The 27,918-nt window shown below is 48.6% G+C and overlaps 1 protein-coding gene across 1 annotated transcript; it reads right to left on the reverse strand.

The window, feature by feature from the left end:
• Positions 1–7,269: 7,269 nt before the first annotated feature.
• CD40 (CD40 molecule) lies at positions 7,270–17,509 on the reverse strand. The gene is made up of 9 exons (XM_019749745.3): positions 17,363–17,509; positions 14,322–14,400; positions 13,879–14,004; positions 13,441–13,587; positions 12,979–13,072; positions 10,007–10,068; positions 8,543–8,629; positions 8,390–8,421; positions 7,270–7,867 (listed from the first exon to the last, which is right to left on the reverse strand). Exons 1-9 carry the CDS (start codon positions 17,411–17,413, stop codon positions 7,706–7,708), a joined length of 840 nt encoding a protein of 279 aa, XP_019605304.2. The 5' UTR covers positions 17,414–17,509; the 3' UTR covers positions 7,270–7,705.
• Positions 17,510–27,918: the final 10,409 nt, after the last annotated feature.

Raw genomic sequence — 27,918 nt, forward strand, 5'->3', positions numbered from 1 at the left:
TGGACTGCTATCCATCACACCCCCATCCCACGGATATCTTATTTAACTGGTCAGGGTGAGGCCTGGGTCATTCTAGGGCTCAGGAACTCGAGCTTTGCAGCTCGATAGGAATGAACCCCAGCCTGGCTGTCTGATCTTGGAGGAATGACGTTTCCTTTCTGAGCCTTGTTTTCATCTCAGACAAGGAACATGCCAACCCATCGGGCTGCAGTGGGGACAGTGGGCTCCAGCCGTTAGCACAGGGCCTGGCCTTGGGGGTCCTCAGGAGTAGAGGGGATGCTCCTGGGAGCCAGCTGGGGCCCCTGGGCTCTAGGTGAGACTGAGGTTCCTTGCAATCCACCCCACCCTGTCACATTCCCTCCAGGGCTGAGGTGGCCTCCTGCCTCGCTCCATATTAAACATGAGCCCCCTGCCTTCCGCAGGCCACAAGCCCCACATTTCATTTGCGCAGCCCTCTCAGCCCCCAGCACAGGATCCAGGGTGGGATCAGGCCGCCAATTAGATTCACAGAAAGATTCATTTCTCCTCCCAAGCCCAGCTTCCAGGATCAGACGGGGATGGATTGGCGACTCTGTTTCTGATTTTATCCAGTCGTCACTGCTGCCTAATTAGTATTCCAAGGAGAGCTGGCTCCACAGGCCCCAGGATTTGTTTGCCAGCCGGCCAGTTCCCTGTCTCCCCAGTTCAGAGTGAGTAATTCTGTCCCTCCCAGGCCCATTTAAGGGAGTGAATAATTAGTTACATTCAATTAGGCCTCTCGCTGCCACTGTGGCTCCTGACTGCCTCACTTGGGGGCACAGGCGCACTAATGAGATGGCACATGTCTGACACAGGGGAGCGGGTGTTAAACACCAACCACCCCCCACCCCTCCACAGGGGGCCAAGGGCTTGGAGGGAATGGGTTGGGCTAGAGAGGAGAAACGAGGTATAATGCTGGGGATGGAGGCAGGAAAGGAAGGGAAGGTGGAGGAGAGAAAACGGGAGATGGGGGAGGACAGGTGGGGAGAAAGAGGTACTGGGGAAGCAGGAAGGGACTCGGGCAAAGGGGAAGAGACAAGCCACCTAAAAGCCCATTAATATGAAGTCCTGACAGGAACCAGGCTCCAGCCGAACAATGGAATTCTATGCAGCAATTAAAAAGCATGCTGTCGATCTCTATCTATGGGCATGGTGAGACGTCTGCCGTATCCTGCTAAGCCAAGAAGGCTGCTTGCAAAACAGTGTATGGAATACTAGCCCACGTTTAAAACATATTCTTGGCCCAGAAACCAAGTTTGGAAGGACCTGTAACTTGTGGTTGGCAGGGGTGGTGGGAGGTTTACAGGTGGTCTTATTTTCCCGTTTATTGCTTGGATGGGATATGCAATGCCAGGTCTGACGTTCGTAATTAGCCAAAACAATAACACTGGTTCAAAAGACAACAAGGGTGAGATGGAATTGCTGGGAGAAGGAAAAAGGAGGTGGTTGGTCAGCGAGCAAGGAGGGGGGTGGGGAGATGGACAGACACTGCAGAGGGTGGGAGTCCTGGAGAGAAGAGGAAGCCAGGAGCTAGCTGGCAGCCACAGCCAGGCGGGATGTGCCAGTTGGCAGGGAGCGAGGCAGAGAGCCCCATGGAAGGAGGGAGATAGGGACAGAGGACCCTGCCCACTGTCCCCATCTGTCTGGGCAAAAACTGCAGACTGACCTTGCTGAGCCCCTCCCAGAGTCAGCCCCCCAATAACAGAGCTGCATGTCCCAGGGGAGTCCCCCTCATGAGCTTTCCCCTTCCCCCAGACTCCAGGACCATAGCATGGCTTTTTTTTCTTTTTACAAATTAAAACTGTATCTCCCCACCCCCGCAGGTAGGTTTGTAATTTTCTGTGCCAGAATCACTCTGGGGGAGAGAAATCCTTTGGGGCAGAGTGTTTAATAACTTCTGCTGCCCAAGGAATCTGCTGCAGGGCTCTAGAGGCTTAGGGGAGGGTATGTGCATGCGTGCAGCTCGTGTGGGGAGGGCCTGGGACCGCAGGGGAGGTGTCACAGAATGAAGAGGACATCTACACCCAGCTCAGCCCTGGTCCCAAGGCAATTCCCTCAGTCCTAGAGCTTCAATGCCTTAGACCCCACTAACCAAGCTTGCACGGGGGTGGGGGGGGGGGACCTTAGACCCCCAGGGGCTCTCTCCAGCCTCCTGACTGTGTGTGAAGGAAAGAAACAGCTTGCCTATGCCACCATTGCCTATCTGGGCTCTGGACCCTCCCAGGGCCTCAGTTTCCCCATATATAAAACAAAACGGTTGGACACGATGACAGTCCCAGTGTCTTTTAATTCCAAGCCTCTGTGATATGCTTTCTTGAGTTATCACTGAGTTTTTTAAGTTTTGGAATTTGTGGCATTTAAACACCGGGTGATTTCACATGGAAATCTGGGTTCCCAGCAATGTATACCTCCTTCCTGCAGGGCAGCCATCGCAAGGAACTGATAGATTCTGCCCCCGAAGGTAGGCAGAGCCTCTCCAATTTGCCAGTCTCTGCCATCTTGGCTTGTCCTGAGCTGGCCTGCCTCACTCTTGAGCCCCTGTGAGTGTGTGAGTTTGCAACCCTGCCGGAGAGGTTATCTGCCCCTGTTCTGGGCTTTCCCTCTGCCCTGGGCAGCCACACTGTCTTCTAACATGTACCTGTTTTCTCAACTTCCTGAATGGGTATAAACCACAAGCTTTTAGGTCAACGAAGTTAGGTCCAAATCCCAGCTCTCACTCCTCAGTCCTCAGCAAGTCGTTTAACCTCTGCAAACCATCTGTAGAATGGGTGATATAAGAGACTGTGCTTTGTGTAGGGTTGTCCTACTGACAGACAATGCAAGGAAAGTTCTAAGCGCTGAGCCTAGCATAGAGGGAGCACTCGATCCGTGTGTCACTGTGCACAACCCTAGCTCAGAATGAGGCCACAGTAGGAGTGCAGCTGCTGCTGTTAAAAGAAGGAAGCAGCGGAGAGGGAGACCTGGGGAACCGATGAAGTTACAGAGTAGAGGTTGCAGGAGGCTCCGGCCCACGGCCCACGGGCGGCGGAGGGAGGAAAGGCCTCATCTCCAAAGGAGGTACTCGGTGAGAGTAGGCAAAAGCCAGCCACCGGGGTCTTCGGACGTTACCTTGGCGCCACCCTCTGGCTGATATGTGCCCCACTCCCACCCCTCCACCCACAGGCAGGAGAGGACCCCAGAGTGAGTTGATCCTCTTCGCTCATTTGTAGAATTGGCAGGAGCCTTAGAACTTCTAGGGTCCCAGCCCTTCATCACACACCTGGGGGTGCGGGGGGGCAAGCGTAGAACCAGAGAGAAACGTTCCCAAGGTCACACAGAAAGTTCCTGGCTGAGCTCCACTTAGAAGTCAGAACTTGCTACAGCTGCCATGAAAAGCAACCCCATTCCTTTGTCAGGGATGCAAAGATATACAGCAGGTGCCCTTATTCGTGGGGGGTACATTCCAAGACCCCCAGTGGGTGCCTGAAACCACAGGTAGCACTGAACCTTATATAGACTATGTTTTTTGCTATTCAGATATATCTATGATAAATTTAATTTATAAATTAGGCACTGTGGGGGCAGAGCCCCAGAAAGTAGTTTCCAGGCTCTCGGCCTCACAGGTGCTGGCTCAGGTAGTAAATGGCCATCAACTGTGATTGCATGGCCATCAGCTGTGGCTAGTTGGCCGTCAGCTGTAACCAGTGAGCCTTGGCCACTAATATAACTGCTGTGGCTACGCTAGCAGAGGGAAGAGAAGAAGAATGGGGGCTAGCAAGAAGATGGCGGCTGGGCTGGCAAGTGTGGATGGCGGTTTGCGGACAGTGTGGATCCAGCCTCCAGTGAGAGTATAGTGCCGCCAGAGAGACTATAGTGGTATGACTCCCCTACCTATGGCTCCGTGGGTGTTCCTTTTTGGCCGAGCCATATCCTGCGTTCTTGTGTGGGGAGCGGGAGCAGAGACCCCGCAGGGTCTCCCGCATGACAGGCACAGAAGAGATTAACAACAATCACTGATAAAATAGAACAATTATAACAATATACTGTTATAAAAGTTGTGTGAACATGGCCTCTCTCTCTCTCTCTCTCTCTCTCTCTCTCTCTCTCTCTCTCTCTCTCTCTCGACCTGACAACTGAGACGGCTACTAAGTGACTCACGGGCTGGGAGCGTCTCACAGCATGGATACTCTGGACAAAGGCATGATTCACGTCCTTGGTGGGATGGAGCCACGCAACTCGAGATTTCATCACGCTGCTCAGAACAGCATGCAATTTAAAACATGAATTGTTTATTTCTGGAATTTCACTGTGGGGACAGAGCCCCAGAGAGCAGTTTCCAGGCTCTCGGCCTCACATGGAAAGGTGCTGTCTCGGGTAGTAAATGGCCGTCAGCTGTGGCTAGTTGGCCGTCAACTATAACCATTGAGCCATTAGCTACTAATACAACTGCCGCGGCTACGTTGGGGAGTCGAGTCAAGGAGAGTCGAGGAGAGTCGGTCGGTTGGCAGAAAAGCGGACAGCAGGTTGCAGGTCATGTGAATCCAGCCTCCAGTGAGACTATAGTGGTATGACTCCCCTACCTGTGGCTCCGTGGGTGTTCCTTTTTAGCTGAGAGCCCTGGCTGTGCCCAGGAAGTCTGGCTGTGCCCAGAAAGACTGGTGGAACCTTGCAATTGAATGGGAGCAGCCGTTCGATGTAGCAGAGCTTCTACTGGTGCGGGCCCTCCCTTCCGTGGTCTCTCATTCAGGACTCTCAGGATGTCCCAGAGGCCCAGTCACGCATCGTGGGAGGGTGTTTTGACACCCGGAGACCTTGCTTCAAAAGGCCATTATAGCGTTCAATCATGCCAGCTGCTTGTGGGTTATACGGAGTATGAAACAACCTTTCCACGTGAGGCCGAGAGCCTGGAAACTGCTCTCTGGGGCTCTGTCACCACATTCACTTTTTTTTTTTTTTAAGAAGGGTGCAGCTCACAGTGGCCCATGTGGGGATTGAACCAGCAACCTTGGTGCTACCAGCACCACGTTCTAACCAACTGAGCTAAACAGCCACCCCTGGAATTTTACATTTAATATTTTGAGACCAGAGGTGACCACAGGTAACTGAAACTGTGGAAAGTGAAACTGCAGATAAGGTAGGGGGGGAACTACTGTACAAAAATATACTAATGTATGAGCTCTGCTAGCTCGTAGGGGGGATGTCTCCCAGAAGCAGACTCTGTGACAAAGAAGGAATGCAGGTTGTTTGTTTAGGAGGAGAACTCCAGAAGCACCAGGGGTGGGGGTGGTGGAAAAATGAGACACGGGAGGGGAGGAACCCCAACACAGTGGGGCAGCTGGGAATCTATCCCTCTAGGGAACCTAGGAGGAAGTATAGACCATACTTCATACTTGTCGCTTCCCAAGGCAAGAAGGCTGGGTCATTACCCTCCAACTTTCATTCCCAGTTGGTTGAGAGTATTCCTGGGCATGACCTCCCCTTAACTCCCCAGGTACATCGACCTGCCCCACACCTGCACCAAGCACGTTTTCAAGACCAGAGAAAGCCCCAAGGCAAGTGATCCCAAGCGCTTGCAAAAGGACACAACTGCTTATCTAGAAATCTGAATGCCAAGGGCAATCGTTTTCAAAGCATCACCTGGGAACCTGGTTAGAAATGCAAATCCTTGAGCTCCTTCCCAGATCTACTCAATCAGAAGTGGGGCCCAGCGACCTGTCTTATAACAAGTCTTCGGTGGTTCTAATACGTGGTGAAGACTGAGACCCTCTGACCCAGGAGAAGACAAAGGAGGTATCAACAGCAGCTGCTGCAGGTATTGTCTCCATTTTCCAGATGAGGAAACTGAGACACTGAGAGATGAAAGTGACCCGCCCAAGGTCACACAGATGCTAGGTGGCAGAGGTGGTGGGTCTTTTGTCTCTTTCCACCATACTGCCATGCTCAGGACTAACACTAGCATTTGGACTCTAGGTAGGGGAAGAGGGTGCGGTCCCAGAGCTCCCCTCCCCCCATTCCACCCCACTACCACTTTGCTCCACTTTCTAAAGCAAATGTCTCCACCTGGCGCATCTAAATGGTTTTCGAAGCTCTTCTGGGAAGACGGCCAAGCCAGGTGCCCCTAGGCTCCCAGCTGCCCTCACAGCCTCCACCAGGGACAAGCCCTTGCTACACACACTCTCCAGGTAGTGGGACACATTGGGGAAATCCAAAGCAGCTGCTTTCAGGGGGAACAGTTGAGATCTCCGGGATAAACCAGCCTGGTCTCCTCCACACCACGAATCTCAATCTTCAGGCCAGAGATTTACACAGCTCTTCCTTCTCCTCGTCCTACAACCTTCCTCCTCTCCCCTCCCCTCCCCTCTGCTCCCACTCCATCTGCTGCTCCTCCTGGCTAGGCTCCCCCTCAGTTGGCACAGCAGGAAAAGAGAACAGGATGGTTTATTTTTATCCTAAGACACTGCTGGGGGGAAAGGGGTGCCATCTGACCGAGAAGCAGCAGCTCCTGTAGCAGGTGGGAGGTCAGAAGGAGATGGGAGACCCAAGATCTCCCCCAGGAAGGAGCTACGGATTTGGGTTCCAGCAAGCAGAGAGGTCTGGGACAAGCAACGCGGGACCAGGAGTGGGGAGCTCTGAGTGGCACCACCCCGAACGGTTATGTTCTGTGACCGTAGGCAAGTCACTTCACCTCTTGGGGCCTCTGTTTCCACCTCTGTGAAAGAGGGAGGGATGTGAGCCCTGCCTGCCTCCAAGTCTGTTTTTGTAAACATGCATGAAATGGGGAGAGCCCTTTGCAAGCATGGTACCTACTGGGAGCACACAAGGAAACTGCCCGAGAGAGGCAGCAGCCTGGGGACATTCTTATCCTCAGACAGTGCCCTAATTTTGTGAGTCTCACAGCAGGTTAAGCAGCCCCTGCCACCCAGCATGTCCACCCCTGTTTTTCTTTTTACATGTTTGATGACTTTTTAATTATATAAGCATAACGTGCGTTCACTTTCCTTTTGGGGAAAAACAATGAAGCATTATGGGAAAGTCAAATCTTCCTTTAACCAACCCTCCCCCAGCGCCTATTTCCCCAACCCAGACTTTACAACGCTCTGAGCTGTGCTTCCAGAACCCTTGTTATATCTTATATACAACGTGTATTATTTTATACATATATAGAGATGATAGATCACATTGTTTTGGGGTATGTGCTTTAAAGAAAAATATTTTCTATGCCCATTATTCTGCAACCTGCTTTTTTTTTCCACGACAGTGTTTCTGAGATCCTGTTGTATAAATATATTACAATTTTATTTAGCCAGTCCTCTGTTGATAGACAGTTAAGTGGCTTCCAGTTGTTCACTGTCACAAACAACGCTGACGTGGATATTCATGCAGCTGCCCTCCTGGGTTCATAGAAACCACCATGATCCATCTCTGGGCACTGAATGAACCCCTGGGTTGGAGGGTTTAAAGGTATTACTGTAGGCCCCAAAAAAACTTTTGCCTCCATCTTTTAAAAGCAAGTTGGGAGATTGAATGGGCTCCAGGCTGGAATGGGAGGCTCCCCAGAGGTGAACTGCTTCTGAGCCACAGGGGTGCAGGCAAAGGGGGTCTGTGCAGAGCGCCAGCCCCTCCCCCTCAGGTGTCCGCAGCAGCTCCAGGCTCCCCGGCCACACGTGCGCATTTGTCCATGCTGCCACGCTTCTAGGCACGCACAGCCTCACTGTCTCTCCTGCACTGAGATGCGGCTTTCTTTTCCATCTTCCTGCGTGACCGGCTGGCACCCGTGTAAGGTCTCTTGCACCGGAGCAGTGGAGTGGGGGCCCGAAAAATCCACATCGGTCTCCACAGGATCCTGCCGTTTGTCTTTAAGTTGGATGCCCTGGGGAGCCAGAGGCATGAGGTTACCCAGCAACATTTCCAAGGAGCCCTTCCCTCCTCTGATGGGGATCCCCCTACAATCCCCTTCCGCTTTCCCAAACAGGCCAAGGCTGATTCCACGGGTGCCTCCTGCCCCCTGCTGGCCACACCGAGGGTGTCAAGAAGCTTCCAGTGGGTTCAAGGTGCTGCCCCACAAGGTGGCCCACGGCCCCTGCTCCAAGGCCCCAGAGTGGTTCTCCACATATTGAATGTCAGGAAAGAAGCAAATGACATCACTGACTGCATTGGTGCTGGGACAGCTCTGTGAGGTGAGCTCCGAGGGTGGCATGGCTGGCGCCGAGGGAGGGAGTGGGAGGCGCCCTAGAGCACAGGGGTGGGGGTGGGAGGAGCCTGTTCTGCTGCCACCCTCCTGGCTGCAGGGGCACACCCACCCCGAATCCATGTTACTGCCATATAGGCAACAATGAATCAGCCTTCTTTCCAGTTTGCCAAGACTCTGAGCCGGTTCCCAGGGGTGACCTACCTTTTCATCGTCTGGCTCCTTGGCCACCTTTCCTAGAGAGAGGGGAAAAAAGTGGGGGAGGGGGTTGGTGAGGCCAGATCAGGAAACAGGTAGCCAGTTCTGCTTTACTTTCTCCTCCCTCCCACACCCTCCCCTCCCCACCTGGGGACTCACGGATACATGCAGACATCAACAGGACAGAAAATAGGATCCCCATAATGACGGGGATCACCACCAAGGCCCTCATCCGATACTGGAAACCTGGAGAAATCGAGATTTCATCAGTGGCTCCCCACCCGAAGCTGCTGCGCTTTGTCAGACTCAAACCCTTCCAGGTCTGAGCTCCTCTACATCAGAGGTTTCAAACAGGTGGCCCTGGTAAAATGTGGCCCGCAGACGTCTTTAGGAAGACCAGCACATTTTTAAATCTTTTTGAAACACTTGAAAATCAGGAGATTACAAATTTAAGATCTAGATATCTGGTTGCTCTTAGAAATTTGGAAGATCAGCTGCCACTGGGCCAGCAGCCCCGCTTAGCACCCATCGGCCAGAACTAAGCGGTGGTACCTATCTCCACTCCTCACCACCCTCCCCATCCTTCCCTACTCTCCACCCAATGCTGAGGTCCAACATCATGTATGTCTGCACTGTTGCCTTTGTTTTGGAAAAATAGAGGGGAAATTAAAGTGTTTCCTGTATCTAAGTCTCTATTCCAAAAGGGAAAAATGAAAGAAAGGCCAAGAGGAAGGGCAGGGACGAGAGTAAGGCACACGCCTCAAGACAAAATTTAAGGGGACTCTAAAAAACTCAGTAATCAAGATAAGTAATATTTTCATGTCATGTTTTGAAAAATCAAGTCAGCAAACTATAGCCCACAGGCTGACTGCCTATTTTTTAAATAAAGTTTTATTGAAACCAGGGCCAGGATTAGGCTGAGGCAAGTGAGTCAGGGTTACGCAGATGTAGGGTTGGATCATGTCTTCAGTTAAAATTGTGATGTTTTCTTCACTATGGATTGTTTTTTGCATTAACTTTGATTTGTTTTAAATATTGCATCAAAATGTTATTTATCTTGATTATTGCATTTTTCTGGTGTGCCTTTAAATATTGTACCCAAGACAAGGGCCTCGCTCACCTCACTCCAGTCCCAGCCCTGCCAAGAGGACAAAGAATGTTATGAAAAAGGAAAGAGAGTGTATATGTCACTCATTAACATGACCTGCCCAGTCCCTGTAGTTATTTGAGTCTGTGATCTGTGCTGTAGGCCAACCTCCTTGTTCTAAAATCAAAACTGAGGCCCTGAGAGGAAATAGTGTCACAACATGCTGGTACCCGAGGTGCAGGGTGGTGGAACAGCATAGATGGAGCACTTCCAAAGCGCAAGAGCCCATGCCAGGCACTTGCACCAACCCACTCAGGGAAGTACTGTTATTATCCCATTTTACAGATGAAGAAACTGAGGTTTGGAGAGGGAAGGTGACTTGCCCAGGCTCCACAGATAAGAGCTGACATGCCAAAACTCCAAACTGCCTCCGCCTCTCACTTCACTTCTCATCCAGCGTTCCTGTGTGCCTCAGTTTCCCTCTTTAGTTCCCGACCTTCCTAGCCTGCTGCCAGGGCCTGTTCTCCATGACTCACCACAGAGAGCATCAGTCTTGTTAGTCCCTGCCCGTAGCTCCACCAGGCCTTTGGTCTCACAGCTGTGTACAAACACATGTGCAGAGAGAGAGAGAGAGAGAGAGAGAGAGAGAGAGAGAGATTAAGTTTCCCCAACCATAAGATTTCCAACCCCAGAGGGAAACCATCAACAACCAACAAGTCCAGGTTCACTGAGCACATATTATATGCATCCTCTTCTGCTGGTTTTGAAGCAAACTCTGTTCTTGTGGAACTCATGGTACAGAGAAAAGATTATCACACATCTTGAAGGAGTAATAATACAACAGTCTCTGTGATAAAGACTAAAGTGAAGTAGGAATTGTTCAGACAAGAGGAGACACAATCCACAGTGGCTGGAATGGACAGATGATGCATTCAGTGTATGGCAGGGCTTCTCAACCTCAGCACCACGGACAGTTTGGGCCACATAACTCTGTTGTGGAAGCTGTGCATTGTAGGATGTTTAGCAGCATCCAAGGCTCCACCCACTAGATGCCGGTGGCACCGTCACCCCCCAACCCCCCATCACGACAACCAAAATGTTTCCAGATATTGTCAAATGTCCTGGGGACAAAACTGCTCAGTTGAGAACCTCTGGTTTAAGGATCATCCAGAAAGATTTCCCTGGGGAAGTCAGGTCTGAGTGGGGATGGGAAGGATGTAAAATTTAGAGCAGCTGTACCTCCTCTGCAGAACAATGTGATACAGAGATTAGGTGGGTGACGTACTAGATGGCATTAGGGAACTATGGAAAATTTGGCCTTTAGAACAAGATCACTGATAATCATCCATAAAGGCTTTAACTGGATTCAGCCGGTGAGTTGCATCCGTGTTCAATGAGACGACTTAAGCAGCGAGAAGACTCCCATGTACGGAGAGCTTACAGAACGAGAGAGAACAGAAAAGCGGCCAGCCGGGAGGCCAGTGCAGGCATCTAGATATAAGATGATCTGGTCCTAGGTGGTCCCAGGGGAAATGGTGAGGAATGGTCAGAGAAAGACATCACAAACAAAAAATCATCTACAGTGGAGGAAAGAGAGAGAAGCTTCAAAGAAAACATACATCAGAAGAGTTAACACAAGAAGAGAGCTTAAGAGTTTACAAAACACCTTTACGTGTCTTCCTCAAGCCTTGTGAGATGAAGGTCATTCCCAGTTTTCCAATGAGGAAACCAAGGCTCAGAGAAAGGAGGGTCACAGGCTTGCACAGAGCCACACCCTTTCTAAGCTGCAGTGAGGCTGGAACCCAGTGCTCTGATTCTACTTCACCAATGTGCCTCCACTCACCAGCCAACGTCTACAGTGTTTCCCTAAAAATAAGACCTGGCTAGACCATCAACTCTAGTGCATCTTTTGGAGCAAACATTAATATAAAACCCGGTATTATATTATATTATATTATATTATATTATATTATATTATATTATATTATATTATATTATATTATACCTGGTCTTATGTTAAAATAAGACCGGGTCTTATATTAACTTTTGCTCCAAAAGATGCATTAGAGCTGATGGTCTGACTAAGTCTTCTTTTCAGGGAAACACGGTATCAGTAAAAACGTACTGAGCACCTACTATGTTCTAGGCATAAGGGATGCATCCGTAGAAGGAGAAAAAAAGAAAAGCCAAGACTCTGCATTTCAGGAGTTTGCAATCTATTAGAGAAAGGCAGACAGTCAACAAATAAAGTATATATGGGATGCTACAATTTGTGTGGACGATATGTGTTTGCACACATGCATGCGTGCGTGTGTGTGTGTGCATGCACACACATGCAGGCATGCATAGAATCTATGGCAGGACATACAACATACAGTGGCTGCCTCCAGGGAGGAGAACCGTGTGGCTGAGGGACAGGGGTGAAAGGGAGACTTATCACTATCGGCCCTTTTGAGCCTTCTATCCAATGTGCCTGTCTTACTCTTTTTTTTTTTTTAAACTAAATGGAAACAGTTCATGGGGTGTGTGGTTAAGGGTATTCCAGGTAGGAGAGTGGAAGGCAAGAGAATGAGCAGTGTATTGAGAGGTCAGGAAACGGGGCTGGAAGGTCGGAGGCCATGCAAGAGCCCGGGTTTTGTGCTAAAGGCCCAGAGAGCCATGGGACGTGTTAAGCAGGAAGTTCCTGTGGCCGAAAATGAACTGCAGAAAGCTCACTTTGGTAAGCGAATGGAGAACCAACTGACCGGGAGAGACTAGAGGTGGGGAGGCTGGGGAGGAGGCGAAGGCATCCTCCACACCATGGTGATAAGGCCCAAACTAAGGGATGACACTGGAGATAGAAGGAGGAATCCCCCAAAAAACTAGAAGGCTGGATAGACAGGACCTGGTGACTGATTTGGGGTTGCAGGTTGGGGGGGGGAACCCCGGGACGAGTGCCCTGTGGCAGGTGGTGGCTTTCACAGAGGGTGAGGGGAAAGGGTGGGTGCGTCCCTTCAGTGACTTTGCGTCACCTGTATGGAGGGGTGCCCTCAGCAAATGGATGACAGTCTGGGACCCAGGAGACAAATCTAGACAGGAGATGTTGATTGGGAACCACCCAAGAGAGATGGTAGCTGAAGCCATGGAGATGGATGAGATGGCCCAGGGGAGGTAGACAAAGTCACTGGAACGTAGAGCAGAACAAAAGCCTAGAAAACCAGTTAGGGAGGAGGAAGCCAGGGCAGAGGAGGCTAGAAGGAAAGTAGAAGAGGTGTCACGGTGCCCCCCGCCCCCACCCCAAGAAGGGAGTTTCACGGAGAGATCAACAGTATATATTACTACCAAGAGACCAGACAAGAAAATGCTGAAAAGTTCCCATTTGGTCAGCCATGAGGTGGCTCTAGATGTTTTACAAGTGTGAGTGTGTGTGGACGCGGGGAGCAGGGCAGAAGGCCAGGTGGTAGGATAGAATGCAAGTAGATTCCATGCCCCCCGTGGGGCAGAAAACACAAGGGATTAGTCCTTGTACCTTGTCCAAGGGTGACACTTTTCAAAAGCAGATGACACATTGGAGAAGAAGCCGACAGGGCAGGGTTCGCAGATGGTATCCGAAAGCTCTGTACCTGAGAGGAAGGAGGAAGCATTAATCATCAGAGTAGACCCCCTCTCTGGCTCTCAGGGGAACTGACGGACAGGCAAGACAGGAAGCTCTTCCTGCCTGAAGCACTCTTCCGCCAGCCAGCACACAGCCTGCCCCAACGGCTGCAGCCCCGAGGAAGCCTTTTCCCACTGTCTCCCAAGGCAGATACCCATCGCAGGAGGCAGAACAAAGAAAAAGATCCCATTTCCTGCTCACTCTAGTGGACATACTACTGTAGGTTGGAGTCTCCATTCCCTCCACCTGTAGGGCTGGGTGCTCATTGCTCCACCCTTCGCCTTGGGCCCTCGGCTCCTCGCTCCTCTAGAGCGGATTCTCAGACGGGCCACTTACCGATCTGCTTAACCCCAAAGCCCGGGGGACACAGGTTGTGCAGCGTGCAGCTTTCACAGGCATCACTGGTACAGTGTTGACCTTCCTCACAGGTGCAAGTCGTGTCTGTTTTCGAGGTGCCCTCCCTCTGGACCCGGAGCCCGAGGTCTGTGCAGAGACAGGCAGGAAGCATGGGAACCCCTTGATGGCCATTCTTAGGGCCCACTCCTCACACTTTCTGCTCTTTTTTTCTTAGACCCTCTTCCCAGTAGGAATGGCAATCAAATTATTTAACAGCCAGTGCAACCTAGACTCTGACCAATCAAAACAGACACTGGCTATTTAAAATAATAATAATAATAATAATAATAATAAAATAAACAGAATGACTATCTTCTCAAGAATGATCTGGAATATCAGTCCCCCTCCCAAGTGCCCCTTCCCCAGCAGCTCACGCACTGGGGTCGCAGTATTTGTGCTGGTGACAGTGACTGTCTCTGTTCTCGGTGTCCAGGAATTCGCCTTTCCCACAAGGAGCGCATTCTGTGTTAGTAATCTCTGTGCAGTCATTCACCAATTTCTCTCCTGGAAAACATCAGGAAATGAGGCAGCTCCAATGAACTCAATGAGTCAGACACTTACGGGAAAATGATCAGGCTGGGCTTTAGGGCCGAGGGATTCAAAGAGGAGTCTCAGACCTTTCCAGCCTGCATCATCTGGTGGGGGACATGGAAGAGATAGGAACCCTAAGTCCTGGGTAGGTAGAGAGGAAACCCACAACCTCATGTCAGCAGGGCAGGGATAGGAAATCCCAGAGGTCATTTAAGACTCGAGTTTACAGTTGACACAAGGGGTCTGCAACTGCCAGTAAATGAAGAGGGGCTAGAGGGTTGGCATCTCACCTGGTGGGCACAAATTACAGCACTGACTGTTTATTGGGTATTGATTTTCTTTGCATTCAGTGGGTGGTTCTGGGTGGACCTAAAAACAGAATTGGGCAATTTGAAGGGATCTTGAAATCTCTGCTGTAGCCTCCTTGGCAGGAAGGCGAAAATCAGCCAGAACACAGGTTAAACTGAAATGGAAATCCAAAGCAGAAAAATGGAGCCTGCCTATTACTTGGTACGTTTGTTTTTAACTAAACTGCCAACTGATGTAATTGTAAAAGCACTCAGAGAATCATATGGTGTTTTACTAAGCGATTGTACTGGAACCTCACAATAGTCTCTGAACTAAACAGATCTTCCTTTTGGCTGGACACCTGAGTCTTTCCTCTTTACAAAGATCCAAAAGCATATGAGGACCCCAGTCTCTCCCCTGGAGTCCTGAGGCTGGCTGACTTCAGCTGGTCCTAGTCCTGACTGGAACTGCATTTAGCATATGGCCTCTTCCTTCTATTGTTTTGCTCCCCGCCCCTTCCCCTCTCCAAGCCTCCTCATGGTTTCTCCTTTCAACCTCTCCCCCAAGAAGTGCCAGAAAACTGTGCAGCTGGAAAGATAAAATCCATCTCTTTCACTTTACAAATGGTGAGGCTAACGACCAGGGAGGCTGGGTCACTTGCCCAGGGTCCCACAGTGATAGAATCCAAATGAGTACTCAGGTCTCAGTACTCCCCCTCTCCATCAACTTGGGTTTTACCTGAATTTTTATACTATATCCAGGTTCCAATCATGCTATTAATTACTTTTCATTAAATTAAATACATTTATTTTCAATGTAAACCTTATGTCATTGCCATGAGAGGAGAACCAGTCTCACTTCTCATAAATAAAAGGTAACCCTAAAAATAAATTCAACAGAAACAAAGCAATGTTATTGAACCCCAGCTTGTTGTTTTGCTTGCCGACAGCCCTCCACCCCAGCCCTGCTCTTGATTTTTGTTTAAAAAAGAGGATTGGCAAGCACTTGAAATGTGTTAAGCATACTGTAACTCCAGAGACTTCTTCCTTGAAAAAAACATGAGCAGGATTTTAAACAGAACTCTAAAGTGAATTTATGTTTAGTTCTGTATGCACGTCCTCCCTACAATCACCCCACACTTTGGGAACAGCCAGTGAAAAGAGCAGAGGTTTGAGAGACAAACAGCTTAAGGCTCCAATCTGGACTTTGTAACACTAGTTATTTTGCTTCTATTAGTCTCAGTTTCCACATCTCTAAAATGGGAATAATCTGCCCCACAGATTAGGTTGTGAATATGAGAAAGAACATATGTATATGGCCTGGCAGTGTCTAGAACATAGGTGCTCATTAAATAGCAGTTTTAATTGTCACACATATGTGAATATCTACTTGGATGCCTAGCACTGTGGCTAACTGGCTGGCTGTCCAGGATCCCGCCTAATTGGTGGCTCTTATTCAGCCATTACTTACAGAAGTGCATCTTACCCCAAATGGGGAAGGACATAGAAAAGGCTGCACCTCCAACGTCACACCAAAACACAAATCCTGTGAACATTCTCCCTGCAACGCTGTGGACCTTCCCACCATTCCCAGAACAGTGAAAGTCCTTTATGTCATTTCAAACACAAGAGAACTACAGCTCCTCCTCTGCTCCCCTGCTCAATCCCCTGCTCCCACTCCCTAGCTCGTCCTTTTGGCACAAAGGAGCTCAAGACCAAGGATTGGACACTCTCACCACCTGAGAGGCAGGCTCAGGAGTCAGGCCGATGTGTATTTATACCCAGGTTCCACCTAGCTCTGAGAATTTTGGCAAGATATTTCCTCTCTCTGGGTCTCAGTTTGCTTATCTGTACAATGGGGGGGTTGAAAGAAATCAAGAACAAGAAAGCATGTAAAGCATTTTGCTCAGAGCCTGACACACAGGAAGCTGCTATTATTGTCACAGCCCAGTCTCTACCTAGAGCCAAAATTGGGAGTTCCGTCTTGAGAAGCCCAAACCAGCCTTCGCCTTATCTCTCCCTGGTTCTCCTTCCACTCCCTCCCTCTTTCTCCTCTCTCCAGCTCCACCCTCCTCCTACCTCCTTCCTCTCTAGGAGCCATTGCTTAGAGTGAAAATGAAAGCTCTGGGACCAAAATAGCTTCCCCACGGACTCTTCCCTGGCTGCCAACCCTCTTATTCCATGGGTCATTCCTGCTCAGACTTCATGTCAGAAACTAAAGTCCCTGAAAGTAGGGGGAGGCCAGAGGGGTTGGGATGAGAGGGTAAGGTACTTGGGGGATTCCCAGCCTCCAGAATGAGGAACTACAAAAATATATTTAAACAAAAAGTGAGGTAAATGTGGCCTTCTGAAAATCCCGGAGATGTGCTTGATTGGGCATATCTGAGCTCTTCTGGTGCCTGGAGAAACCCTTTCTCGAGTCCCACGAACTGTTCATCTCCCCCAAAGGTCCCCTATGTCATCTTAAATTCAGGAGGCAGAGACACAGCCTTGAGTATTCCTCCTGTGTCAGATCACCCCTTGTTCCCACAAGACGCCCTGGAAGAAGGCAGCCCCAGCTGGCAAGGAGATGATAACCATTCTCACAGTCTGGCATCTGTCCACGTGCCAAAAGGACAGGAAACCGCCCAGACCACCTCTTCCCTTGGCCCGTCTTTCTTTCCATTTCTAAAACGCCTACTCTTCTCTGCGTAGCCAGCCTCTGAGGCAAACCCAGAGGCCAGCCTTTTGACCAGATGAAGGTTTGAGGCTCTCCAAACCCCAACCCCATTCACGCTGTCTTGGCATGTTTCCTGCAGTGCCCCCACTACCCGACCTCTGTGGGCTACCTGGGACCCCAACCTGGGAGCAGAGAGAGGCAGCCCATCTCATTCAGCCAGTACCCGGGGTACTTTACCCAGCTTCCTCCCACCCACCCTTCTGTACCCCATCCCCCCCAAAAAAATAATCAGCTAGGAAAGTCCCTTCCCTGAAGTATTGCTTCTTCCCATTCCCCTCTCAAATCCCAAACTCGCCCGTCGGGTCGGAGCAGAAACTCAACTCACGGCGGTCAACAAGCAGCCCCAGAGGAGACACAGCAGAGGCAGACGAAGCATGGCTAGGTGAGAACGCGCGGGTGGGAGGCAACGCGCAGGACGGGGCTTCTAGTAACCTCGGGCCCCGATCCTGGGCCTCGCCCAGGAAAGGGGCGTGGTCTTCGGGGACCAATCGCGGCCAGCCTCGCTGGGGAGGGCGGAGTTCCGGGTGACACCGCTCAGGGATTTCCCCAGGCCGTTCCCATAAGTCTAATTCCCCAGGAGTTTAGGGACGCGCTGGGGAGTGGGGAGTTCCAGTGAGAGCTCTTCCTCCCTAACTTCTGGGAGTACAAAGAGCAAGCTGAAAAGGGGAAGGAGCCAGCCCGCTTCCAGGGTGGCGAAGGAAGGGAACAGAGATCCCCCACGAGACGCCACAGGGACCCCCACTGCACTCGCCCGCCGCCTCCGGGAATCCCGGCAGAACCGAAAGCGTCCCCACCGCGGATGGAGAGGCCTAAGGAAGTTCCCCCATCCCTGAAAACGGGAAGGCCACAGCTGGGTTGTGGGGAGGGGTGCTGAGGAGGCGTTTCAAGGAAAAGAGTTTGCCGATTTAGAGTTTCAATCTCTTTCAAAGGAAATTCCCTGTGTGAGCGCAGCGTCCCAACCTCCCCATTTATCCATCCATCCATCCATGCATCCATGCTCCCCGCACCAGATTCTGTTACATCCCAGTTCCCATCTGTCTCCAGGCACTTAGAGTCGACAGCCTTTGTGGGATCTTAGGATCCCTTGAGACCCTTAGGAGACTTGCACCGTCTTCTTCTGCAGAAACACACACCTTTGTGCCTACGCGTCCCCCGTTCCTGCCCTTCACGCCATTCTTGAACCAGTGTCAACACTGCACTGCAGTTCGCTGCAAACATCTGGGTTCTGGTCCAGGCTCTGCCTTTGATGAGCAGAGTTCCCTTGAGCACAGCTTTTTCCCCAATGAAACTTAGGAACTTGAACTAGACAGTGGTTGGGGTGATGACCCTCCAAGCTCTGAATTTCTGGGCCCTGCCATAAGGCCAGGCTGTGCGGGTCAGGGAGGATGGGAGAAAGAAAGGCTGTTAACCCTGTCCTCTGGGCTTCTGCTGCAAACAGCACCGTGGATTCTACCTCTGGAATCCATCCTCTCTTTTCCATCACCTCTGCCACTACCTTAATTCAGAGGCTCATCGTCTCTCACCTGGGCTGTCTCAACAGCTTCACTCACTCAATAAATATTTGTTGAGCCCCTACTTTGTGCCAGGCAACTCTCTGTCTCTCTGTCTCTGTCTCTGTGTCTGTCTCTCTGTCTCTCTGTCTCTCTGTCTCTCTCTGTCTCTCTCTCTCTCTCTCTCTCTCTGTCTCTCTCTCTCTCTCACTCTCTCTCTCCCCACACTACTACAGTTCTCTTTGTGAACTCCAGGTCTGATCTGATGGGGCACTTGACTGCTTAAAACCTCTTTGGGCTCCCCTATGCCCTCAGGATAGTCCAGACTCCTTCTCCTGACACAGCAAGCCCTTCCCCAACCTCTGTCCCCACCTCTGTCCCCACACTCCCTGTCTTGTCCCCCATGCACACTGGCTTCACTCATGCTCACCTTCTCCCAATTTTCCAAACACGCAATTGTTTTTTTCTTACTATTTTTCTACTGTGTCTTGCTGTTTTCTTCCTTCCCTTCTCCTTCCTGGAACCAGTTTAAATTTGGCCTCCTCTTAAGTCTCCTCTTAACTCCCTGAGACAGAGGGAGTTACTCCACCCCACCTTACTCCCTCTCCATGTTCCCACAGCGTTATCTGCTGGACTAAACTCCATCTGTCTGGCCCCATCTGCTTGGGAGCTACTCGAGGGAAGGACTAATCTATCCCAGTCATGGACACACGATAGAATCCCAATACACAATTGCTGAATGAAGAAATAAGTGAGTGAGTGGGTTCAGGTAAGTTCTCATTCGAAGCACAGCCTCCAACAGGAAGGATGTGGAGGCAGGAGGCATGGTCACGCTGGTAGTTGCAACACAGACCTCAAATTGGTGGTCAGAGACCAACAATCCAGGAACCCTTGAAATCAGCCCCCAGGGGACTTCACGAAAGCCACCCAAACTTGCCCAGGATGAAGAGAACATTAAAATATCTTTTCCCTTTTCATCCCACTCCAGAAAAAAACAAGCCCAGTTTTAATTACTTTGGGGGGGAGGGGGAGGCGTTACTGTAATAACTTCAGCCATTACTTATTCTTTATTTGCTTGATTCCAAAATTGTGCCCTTCAGAAAACTGCCTTGGGAAGCAAGTCCACAGAATTAAAACATTCATTATATTATATAAAACATATCAGAGCGGCAATTAAAGCAGCTTAAATTAATGTGTGAAAGAATAAATAGTAGCCTTCGGGTTGCCCCATGGGGCGAAGACCAGATGAGATAAAGGGAAGATATTTTAGTATATGTACATCTCGAGGAAACGTGCTGGCAGACACAGGCCCAGAGAAGGCACAGAATCTTCTTGGGCTGAGAAGAGTATGCTGGAGGAGGAGAGAGAGAAGATGATTTATAGGAGGGTGGTGATATTTCCAAGCCCCATCAAAGCGGGGAAACGATGAAGTGTTTAGTAATGAGAGTAAGGCAGAGGACAATCAAAAGAGTGGGGACCCAAGATTTTGGAATCACAGAGAAAATGCCCTTTGTAGGAGAGTAGGGGTCAGAGGACCAGGTGAATGGGTACGAAGTGTGCCCGGAGGTCAAGGCCACAGGACTGCCAGAATCTGGTGACCAGATGGTTCTAATATGCAAACCCAGTTGTGTTGCTCTCAGGTTTGAAACAGCTCCCCAGAGCCCTCATTCCTTCACTTCACGGAGCCTCAAGCCCATGAGCCTCCTGACCTGCATCTCTATCTGGCCTTCTTGCCTTCAACTTGCTGCTCCAGGCCATGCTGTCAGCTCGGCCTAGAAAGCTTTTCTCCACTCTCCTTTCATTGGACCAATTCCTTCTCATCCTTCAAGGCTCAGCTCAAGTGCCCCTTCCTTCTCTGGAAAACCCTCTCCAAAAGCCAACCTGGGATGTGCACTCCTAACTCCAATACCGTCTCAGAACCTGGTGGCAGCTCACCTGAGCAAGACTCCAGCCCTCCCACACTGTACTTTAATGATTCTGCTTCCTCGTGAAACCAGAGTACTGAGACAACTCAGCCTGGTAGGGCATAATAATGAAACGTTTTTCCCCTAATCTCCACCTTCAGCCATGCTGTGTCGAATCTCCCCTTTCCATTCCTTAATGACATGTTGGGCAGATTGCATTACTTTGTATCACTTTCTGTTGTTAAACCTCCATCCTTGAAAGCTTTATTCTCAAACTCAATGTAAATCTCATTTGTATCTTCTCCCTCACTCATCCAAGGGTTGACTTGAGCCAGGTCCCTACCTGCTTGGCTAAGCGGGGAGCACATGGCCTGGCTGGGAGACGTGCCCCAGCGCCCTCCCCTGTATGGAAATTGGGAGGAGGGAATGGGAATGGCCCTCTGCAATAGCCCTTTCCTTGGTCAACCCTGTTGCCCCAGCCAAACCATAGTGGCAAGTGTCCATAAATGGTTTCTCGTGAGGCACATGAATCCATTTCTTGGGGACTTCCGCACTGCAGTTTTCTGACAGGGGACATCCACCTCAGGCCTGAGCTCGCCTACCTTGCTCCAACACCTGGGCTCCTACCACTGGGGGGACCCTCTTGCTCAGCAGTCAGCCTGCTTGAGTGGAACACCAGAAATCCTGGCTAACTACTGGAGGGTCTACTTGACCCAAAGAAACTCACACATCCTGGCCAGCTGCTCCACCGTGACCCGTCCCTCCACCTCTCAGGTAGGCACAGGGGGACATCAGCAAATTCACTACCAAGTAGACCCCCTTGGGGAAACTGCATTCCTGCATCTTTTCCTATAGTCACCCCTCAATCTCCGTGAGAGACTCCCAATTAAAATGAGGGAGAAGGGAATTTTCTTCCACCATAACATATAATCCTCAGCAAAACCAGAGAACTCCTCTTTCCACAGGATTATTAGATGGGCAAGGAAAAAGAAAGTGATGTTTTAGCTAAGGGATATATGACAAGTTCTGCCCTTTTTAGCAAAATGTGGAGGGAAAGTATCTGGTTCTCGTTTGGAATGGAAGGTACATAGGGCCTGTTGGCTTTGGCCGTGGGTCACCGTGCCAGTTCCTAAGTAACAGCGAACTCCCACTCAATATCCTTTGGACTGGACTATCCATCTCTTGCCTCCCTCTCTCCCGCTCCTTTCTCCCTCCTTCTCTCTGTCCCATTCCCCCCGCCCCCTGCACCCTGACTCTCATCCGACCCTCTGGGACAGCCAGCTGCCATGTCATGAGGACACTTAGTAAGTCTACAGAGAAGCCCACATGGCGAGGAACCAAAGCTTCTGGCCATGACCTGCATAAGAGAGTAAAGCAGCCCCAGTGAAGCATCTGGTGACACAGCCTCAGCTGATACCTTAACTGCAATCTTGTGAAAGACCCCTAACCAAAACCACCCAGCTAAGCTCCTCCTGGATTCCTGACCCACAGAAACTGTGAGATAATAAACATTTGTCATTTCAAGACACTAAGTTTTAGGGTAATTTCTTGCATAGCAATAGGTCACTAATACAATGTCTACCTGACCCTGAACTTGAACATTATTCCCTTAAGTTTAAAGTCTTGGGAAGGGACATCAGAGTGACCATGCCTGGCTTACACCCCATATTCTGGCTGCCAGGAGTTAGGAAGACGTATCTGTGCTCTCTTGGCCTCCTTGGTGGGTTCTATCCCAGCCCCCACCATTCCCCTCAAGTAAGAAGGACGTTCAGATGCTGAGCAGTCAAAATAATCCATTTGCACTGCAAGGTTCCTTCAGAACACTTACCACGAGCTGTAGTTCTCTGTGCAGGATGGCATTTTTCTCCTTTCCTCTTTCTGCTCCTAAGTTTGGGCATGCCTCAGATCCCAAAACTAAAGAATGCAGAGACCTTCTTGGCCCAATAATATAGGAGAAATATCCTCAATAGTCAAAAGCCTGATTGCCTTTAAAATGCCAGACGCTGAGGAAAGACCTATGGGAAGGTAACTTCTCAGTGAATTAATGGAAAAAATATATTACAGAGCTTAGGAATCAGGCTTAAGAGATACAATCTTTCCATAGAGCCGAAGCACAGTGAAAAGTCAAACCTTTCCTGCTCAAGGTGTATGTATGAAACACACACTTTATTAGAGCCCCCTAAATTGTCCGTGGTCTCATCCCAAAGTTAAATCAATGTTTTTATTTGTAAATATCACCTTTTTGTTCCTGTCCATATGTACTTTCAGATTTTCTTTCCCAAGGATATCATAGATAGATTTCCTGTTTTACATTCTCCTATAATATTATACCATATATTATTTCCACTTTCATAAGTATCTTTTTTTCACCTTCTATCTGTTTAATTTGTTCCTTCTATCTATTTAATTTGTTCATTTCATAAGAAAAGGAATCTTTATCATTTTTTCGTAATCACTTTTCTCACTTAACAATTGTTGAGTGAAGATGGGACAAAAAGCTCTTCGTTGGGGCCAGGACTTTGTCTAGTCAAAGTCTAGACTGTGTAGAAATCATTTCAAATTAATTTAATAACTGTGTGATATTCCACCGTGTGAACTGGTCACAACTGATTCAACTATTCTTCTGTTGCTGTACACTCAAGTTGCCTGCATTCAAGTTTTAACCACTGCAAAGCATGCTGTAATAACACATGTCCTTAGGCATTTGTGCTTTTATTTCTATAGAATAAATTTTTAGAAGTGGAATTTCTGGATATTGTCAATGCTACCAGATATTTTCAAAATACTTTCCAAAAAAACTTAAGAACTACTCATCATGAAAGGACCTTTGCTTTGCATTCTCTCCATCACTAGATGCTGTCATTCATTTTAATATTTGACAATTTGATGAAGAAGGATAACTCATTTTTGCTGTAATTTACATTTTCCCAATTCTTAGTGACACTGAGTGTCCTAGCAGATGTTTATTAACCATTTGGATTTCTTCTTCCATGAACTGACTTTGCCCATTTTTCTACTCAATTGTCATTTTCTTATCAATTTCATTCATTCACGTATTCATTCAACAAATATTCACTGAGCACTTACTATGTATCACATATTAGGGTTATGCTATTGACTAGACAAAGTCCCAGCCCTAACGAAGAGCTCTTTGTATGATATTGGTATTAACCCTCTACTTTGTCATCCATATTGAAAATCAGCTCAGGTGTCTAATTGTACCTCCAGGTTTTCCCGTCTACATTTTCTGGCAGACTGTTCATCACTATGGTTTCAGATTATATGAAGTAAAACAACCTAATACTAAGCTCCACTAGCCATTAGTTTGTTAGAGTAGAAAGAGCACTTAGTCCAATCTCCTGGGTAGCATCTTGTTGGTACCCCTCTCTCACTCCCTCCATATTCACTGTTCCCGTCCCTACTTCAAGTATCTGTGACCTTCTCTTGGGCGGGGGGCGATTTTATGGTCACAAGAGCATGTTTACCTCTTGATGGGGGCAGGACAGAAGGGCCAGGGTTAATGCCCTTGGGAGCAGCCCTCTACCAATGATGGACTAGGAGTTGGTGGGTGAAAACCCCAGTTCCCTCATCACTTAGTGTGTTCTATACTGTCTCCCAAGTCAAGATTAAGCCCCAGTTGCCCACAGTGTAACCTGCTCATTAACCCACCCTGTAATGGCTTCCTTCCTTTCCCTGTTTCACTTCCCCACTCCCTTATTGGTAGTTCCTGAGGTCACCTCTCAAAATAAACTAGTTGCACTCAAATCCTGTCTCAGTTCCCAGTTCCTGAAAGACTCCAACTAGGACACCTTGATTTGCAAGTGATGAACTAGCAGCAGGAGATGGTGCAGCGTGGTTGGTAGTAGTGTGGCCTCTGAAGGCAGAGGCCTGGGTCTAAAGCTCGGCTCCTGATTGTATGGCCTTGAGCACGGATGCTCTTAATCTCTGGTTCCTCCTTTGTAACATGGGCCTAATAGCTCACATGGTTATTCTATGAATAAAATTAACTATGCAATTGTTTTCATAATATCCAGTAAAAAGTGATATTAATATTAGAAAACTGAGTCGTCCTAGAGAGTACAAGTAGCTCACCGATGGTCATATGGGAACCTGGGACTCTTATGTGTCATGTCAGAAGACTCTACTCTTCTGTCTTCCCATGGGCCAAGGATGTTACAGTCATGGGGTTCCACTTGTACTGGACTTTGAATACTCCTGGACGTATAGGTGGAACTGGGTGGTCAGCAGTGCTGTCCAATAGAACTTGGCGTGGTAATGACAACCTTCTCTTGCTGCACCATCCAATATGGTAGCCACTAACTACATGTGCCTATTAAGCACTTGAAATGTGGTTAGTGCAACCAAGGAAGTGAATTATTTTTTTTTATTTACTGGTAATAAATGTAAATCGTCCCCTATGGCTAGTAGCTACCATATTAGACAGCTCAGGTCTAGAGAATGGGGGTTGAGCGATGACAGGAAGAGTCTCTGAGTTCTTTTCTTCTCCCCCTATTCTCTCTTTCCTCCTGTCACCTCTCCTAGCCCCAGTTATTCAGTACGCTCTTCGTAACACTCTCCTTTCTCTCCTTTGTACTAGCTAGGTTCTGTGGAAGGAAGGATGAGAGACTGTGACAACCATTGTATTTTTATACACCCAGCAAGGTGAAACAAACTCTTTTGTGATCCCCCATGTTGAAAGACAAGACGAATATCTGCTATAAATAAAGCTGAATAAAGATCCTTTTCTACATGGCTTCCATTGTTCCCTGTTCCTTTCTAGTATTCATGCTGAGATAATTTCCAGCTTTTCAGATCCTCAATAGTTATAAAACATACCATTACCTCTTTTTCATTTCATTAGATTTACAAGTCACAGGACTACTTTGATCCTTACCAAGTTCGTCATTAACGGTTGCAAAATAATGCTTCTTTCTGTTTCAACATGAGCCCAATACAGAACTTCCTACTTGTGTATTCTTTTATCTCCTGCTTCCTACTTTTAACCCTCTGTCTAAACAATAGCAACTAATGAAGTTTTCCAAATGCTGGTGTGTATTCACATCTAGGAAGATCCTCCCTGCACCACCCTATAACCCCACAGCAAAAGCAGTAAAAGTAGTCATTTCTTTCCTGACAGATGGTGTGGAAAGGTCTTCTGGAGTCATATAACTGATCAACCATTAGCTCTTCCAGGCTACATTTCCATGGTACCTTTAATTAACTCCACAGGGCACAGTGGGACACGTGAGCTTTGGAGCCTGACAGCCATGGGTTTGAATTCTGACTATGTTGCTTAACTGTGAGAATAAAAATAATTTCTCTCCTTTGAGTCTCAGTTTCCTCATCTGTAAAATGCAGGAATGGGATGCAGAGATTTATTTTGCATGGTAGTGGAAGGACTAAGAGGATTTCTCTGGGAAGTCATTGAAAAGCATGGATTCCACTGCTCTGTGACCTTGGGTAATTTGCCCACCTCTCTGAGCCTCAATTTTCTCATCTACATAGTGGGTATAGTAATAATACCTACCTCTTAGGTTGTTGGGAGGATTAAATAAGGATATATATAAAGTCCTCAGACAGTGACTGACTCAAAAAAAGCATTCTTCTCTTAGTATTCCCTGAAAGAGAGCTTCTAATTCTTGTCGTTGACTACTTTCTTTAGAGCAAGATTCTTAGGTTTTTTAATGCTGTGGACTCCTCTGACCATCTGGAGAAGCCTATGGACCCTTCTTGGAAAAATGCTTGTAAATACATAAAATGTGATGAGAATTACAAAGAAAACTAATTATATTGAAATATAGTCACCAAAATATTTAAAAGACAAATGTGTGATAGAACACTAAACTCATCTGGGCTTCTTTGTTAATGGATTAAAAATAAAATAGAGTGGTAAGTATAAAATTTCCGTAGTTTCAGAGTAATGAGTACAAGCAATTCAAGACACCTGCAATGGCTGTAATGTAATATGAAATATCTGTGCTTCCTGTTGGAGACACTGCAGCAGGCTCCACTGATACCGTTTGCTGCCTGTGTTCATAATTGAAAGAGAGGCTTAATTTCAGTGAGAGGTAAGTGAAAATAAGAAAGTAGGTTTTTCCCATCCAAGTTCATGACCCCCAGGTTAAGGGCCTCTGCTTTAGCACCCTGTGGGGACAGAGTCCCAGAAAGCAGTTTCCAGGCTCTTGGCCTCATGTGGAAAGGTGCTGGCTCAGTTCTTAGATGGCTATCAGCTGTAATCAGATGGCCATCCACTGTGGCTAGGTGGCCATCAGCTGTAACCAGTTAGCCATTAGCCACTAATATAACTGCCGCGGCTACGTTGGCAGGTTGGTTGGTTGGCGGAGAAGTGGACTGCAGATTGCGGCTAGCAAGGGGGGTTAGCAAGCGGATTACATTGCGGATCATGTGGATCCTACTTCCTGTGTCTCACCTGGCTGCCAGCGAGACTGGGGTGCAGGAAGGCCCCTCGTGGGGTACTGGTGGATGTTTGCTTTTGTGTCTTGACCAGCCGCCAGCGAGAATATAGTGGTATGACTCTGCTATCTATGGCTCCGTGGGTGTTCCTTTTTGGCCTCACCGTATCCCCCGTTCTTGTGCAGGGAGTGGGAGCTGAGACCCTACCTGACATACCCCTTTATCTTCAGCTGTGGGTCCAAAGTCACAGATTAGGAGGTAACCCGAAAATTCTCCTCACATCTCATGATGGCCTCTGACTGGAAAAACAATTTCAAGACGGAAGAGCACAGTACTACACGAGTGTGCAATCGGCTGACAAACTACTTCCAGCTACTGCTAGTGAGCAGTACCTCGCAGACCCTGTTCGAAGTGTTTTACACATTAATCAGCAATATTCACAATAATCCTTTGAGATAGGACCTATTGCCATGTCTGTTTTACAAGGGAGGAAACTGAGGCACCGAGAGGTTAGGTGGAGCCAGGATTTGGATCCAAGTAATCTGAATCCATAGTCTGTGCTCCTAGCTACCTTGCTATACTATCTCTACTCTGAGTGTGGGAGGGGAGTGAAATTTTTAACCTTCAGGATGAATAGGAGTTAGAGAGGGGACAGGGAAGGGTGGAGATGTAGGAAAGAGGCTGGGAGAGTATTATAAGCAGAGAGAGTGAGAAGTACAAAGACCCTGAGGTGGAAAGAATGTGGTGAATGTATGGCCCAAAAGAATACCAATGGGGCTGCATGTTGGAAAGCAAGAGGGAAAATGGCATAAAATAAGGCTGGACAGCAGGAAGCTTCCAGATCTTGAAAGCAGCTTTATCGTTATCCTAAGTACAATGGGGAGTGAGGAACAGATTTGTTGTGTAAAAATATCACTCTAGCTATAGAAGAGAAAGAATTGGAGGGAAAAAAAGTGGAAGCAATGAGCCTCTTTTGGAGGTAAGCTGGGGTGACGATTGCTTGGACTAGGTGGTGGCCAGGGGGACATAGAGAAGGCAGACATCTGAGAAAGATCTGGGGGAAGGATCTGGTG

Source organism: Rhinolophus sinicus, chromosome 13 (genome assembly GCF_057876585.1).
Source record: "Rhinolophus sinicus isolate RSI-liver-muscle chromosome 13, RSI-T2T, whole genome shotgun sequence".
Lineage (NCBI taxonomy): Eukaryota > Metazoa > Chordata > Mammalia > Chiroptera > Rhinolophidae > Rhinolophus > Rhinolophus sinicus.

Coding starts and splice junctions, on each gene's coding strand:
- CD40 (XM_019749745.3), bottom strand. CDS start 17,413: ATGCTTCGTCTGCCTCTGCTGTGTCTCCTCTGGGGCTGCTTGTTGACC. Junction 8,630..10,006: donor CAAGACTGATGCTCTCTGTG/GTGAGTCATGGA, acceptor CGATTTCTCCAG/GTTTCCAGTATCGGATGAGG. Junction 7,868..8,389: donor AGGAGCCAGACGATGAAAAG/GTAGGTCACCCC, acceptor CTGGCTCCCCAG/GGCATCCAACTTAAAGACAA.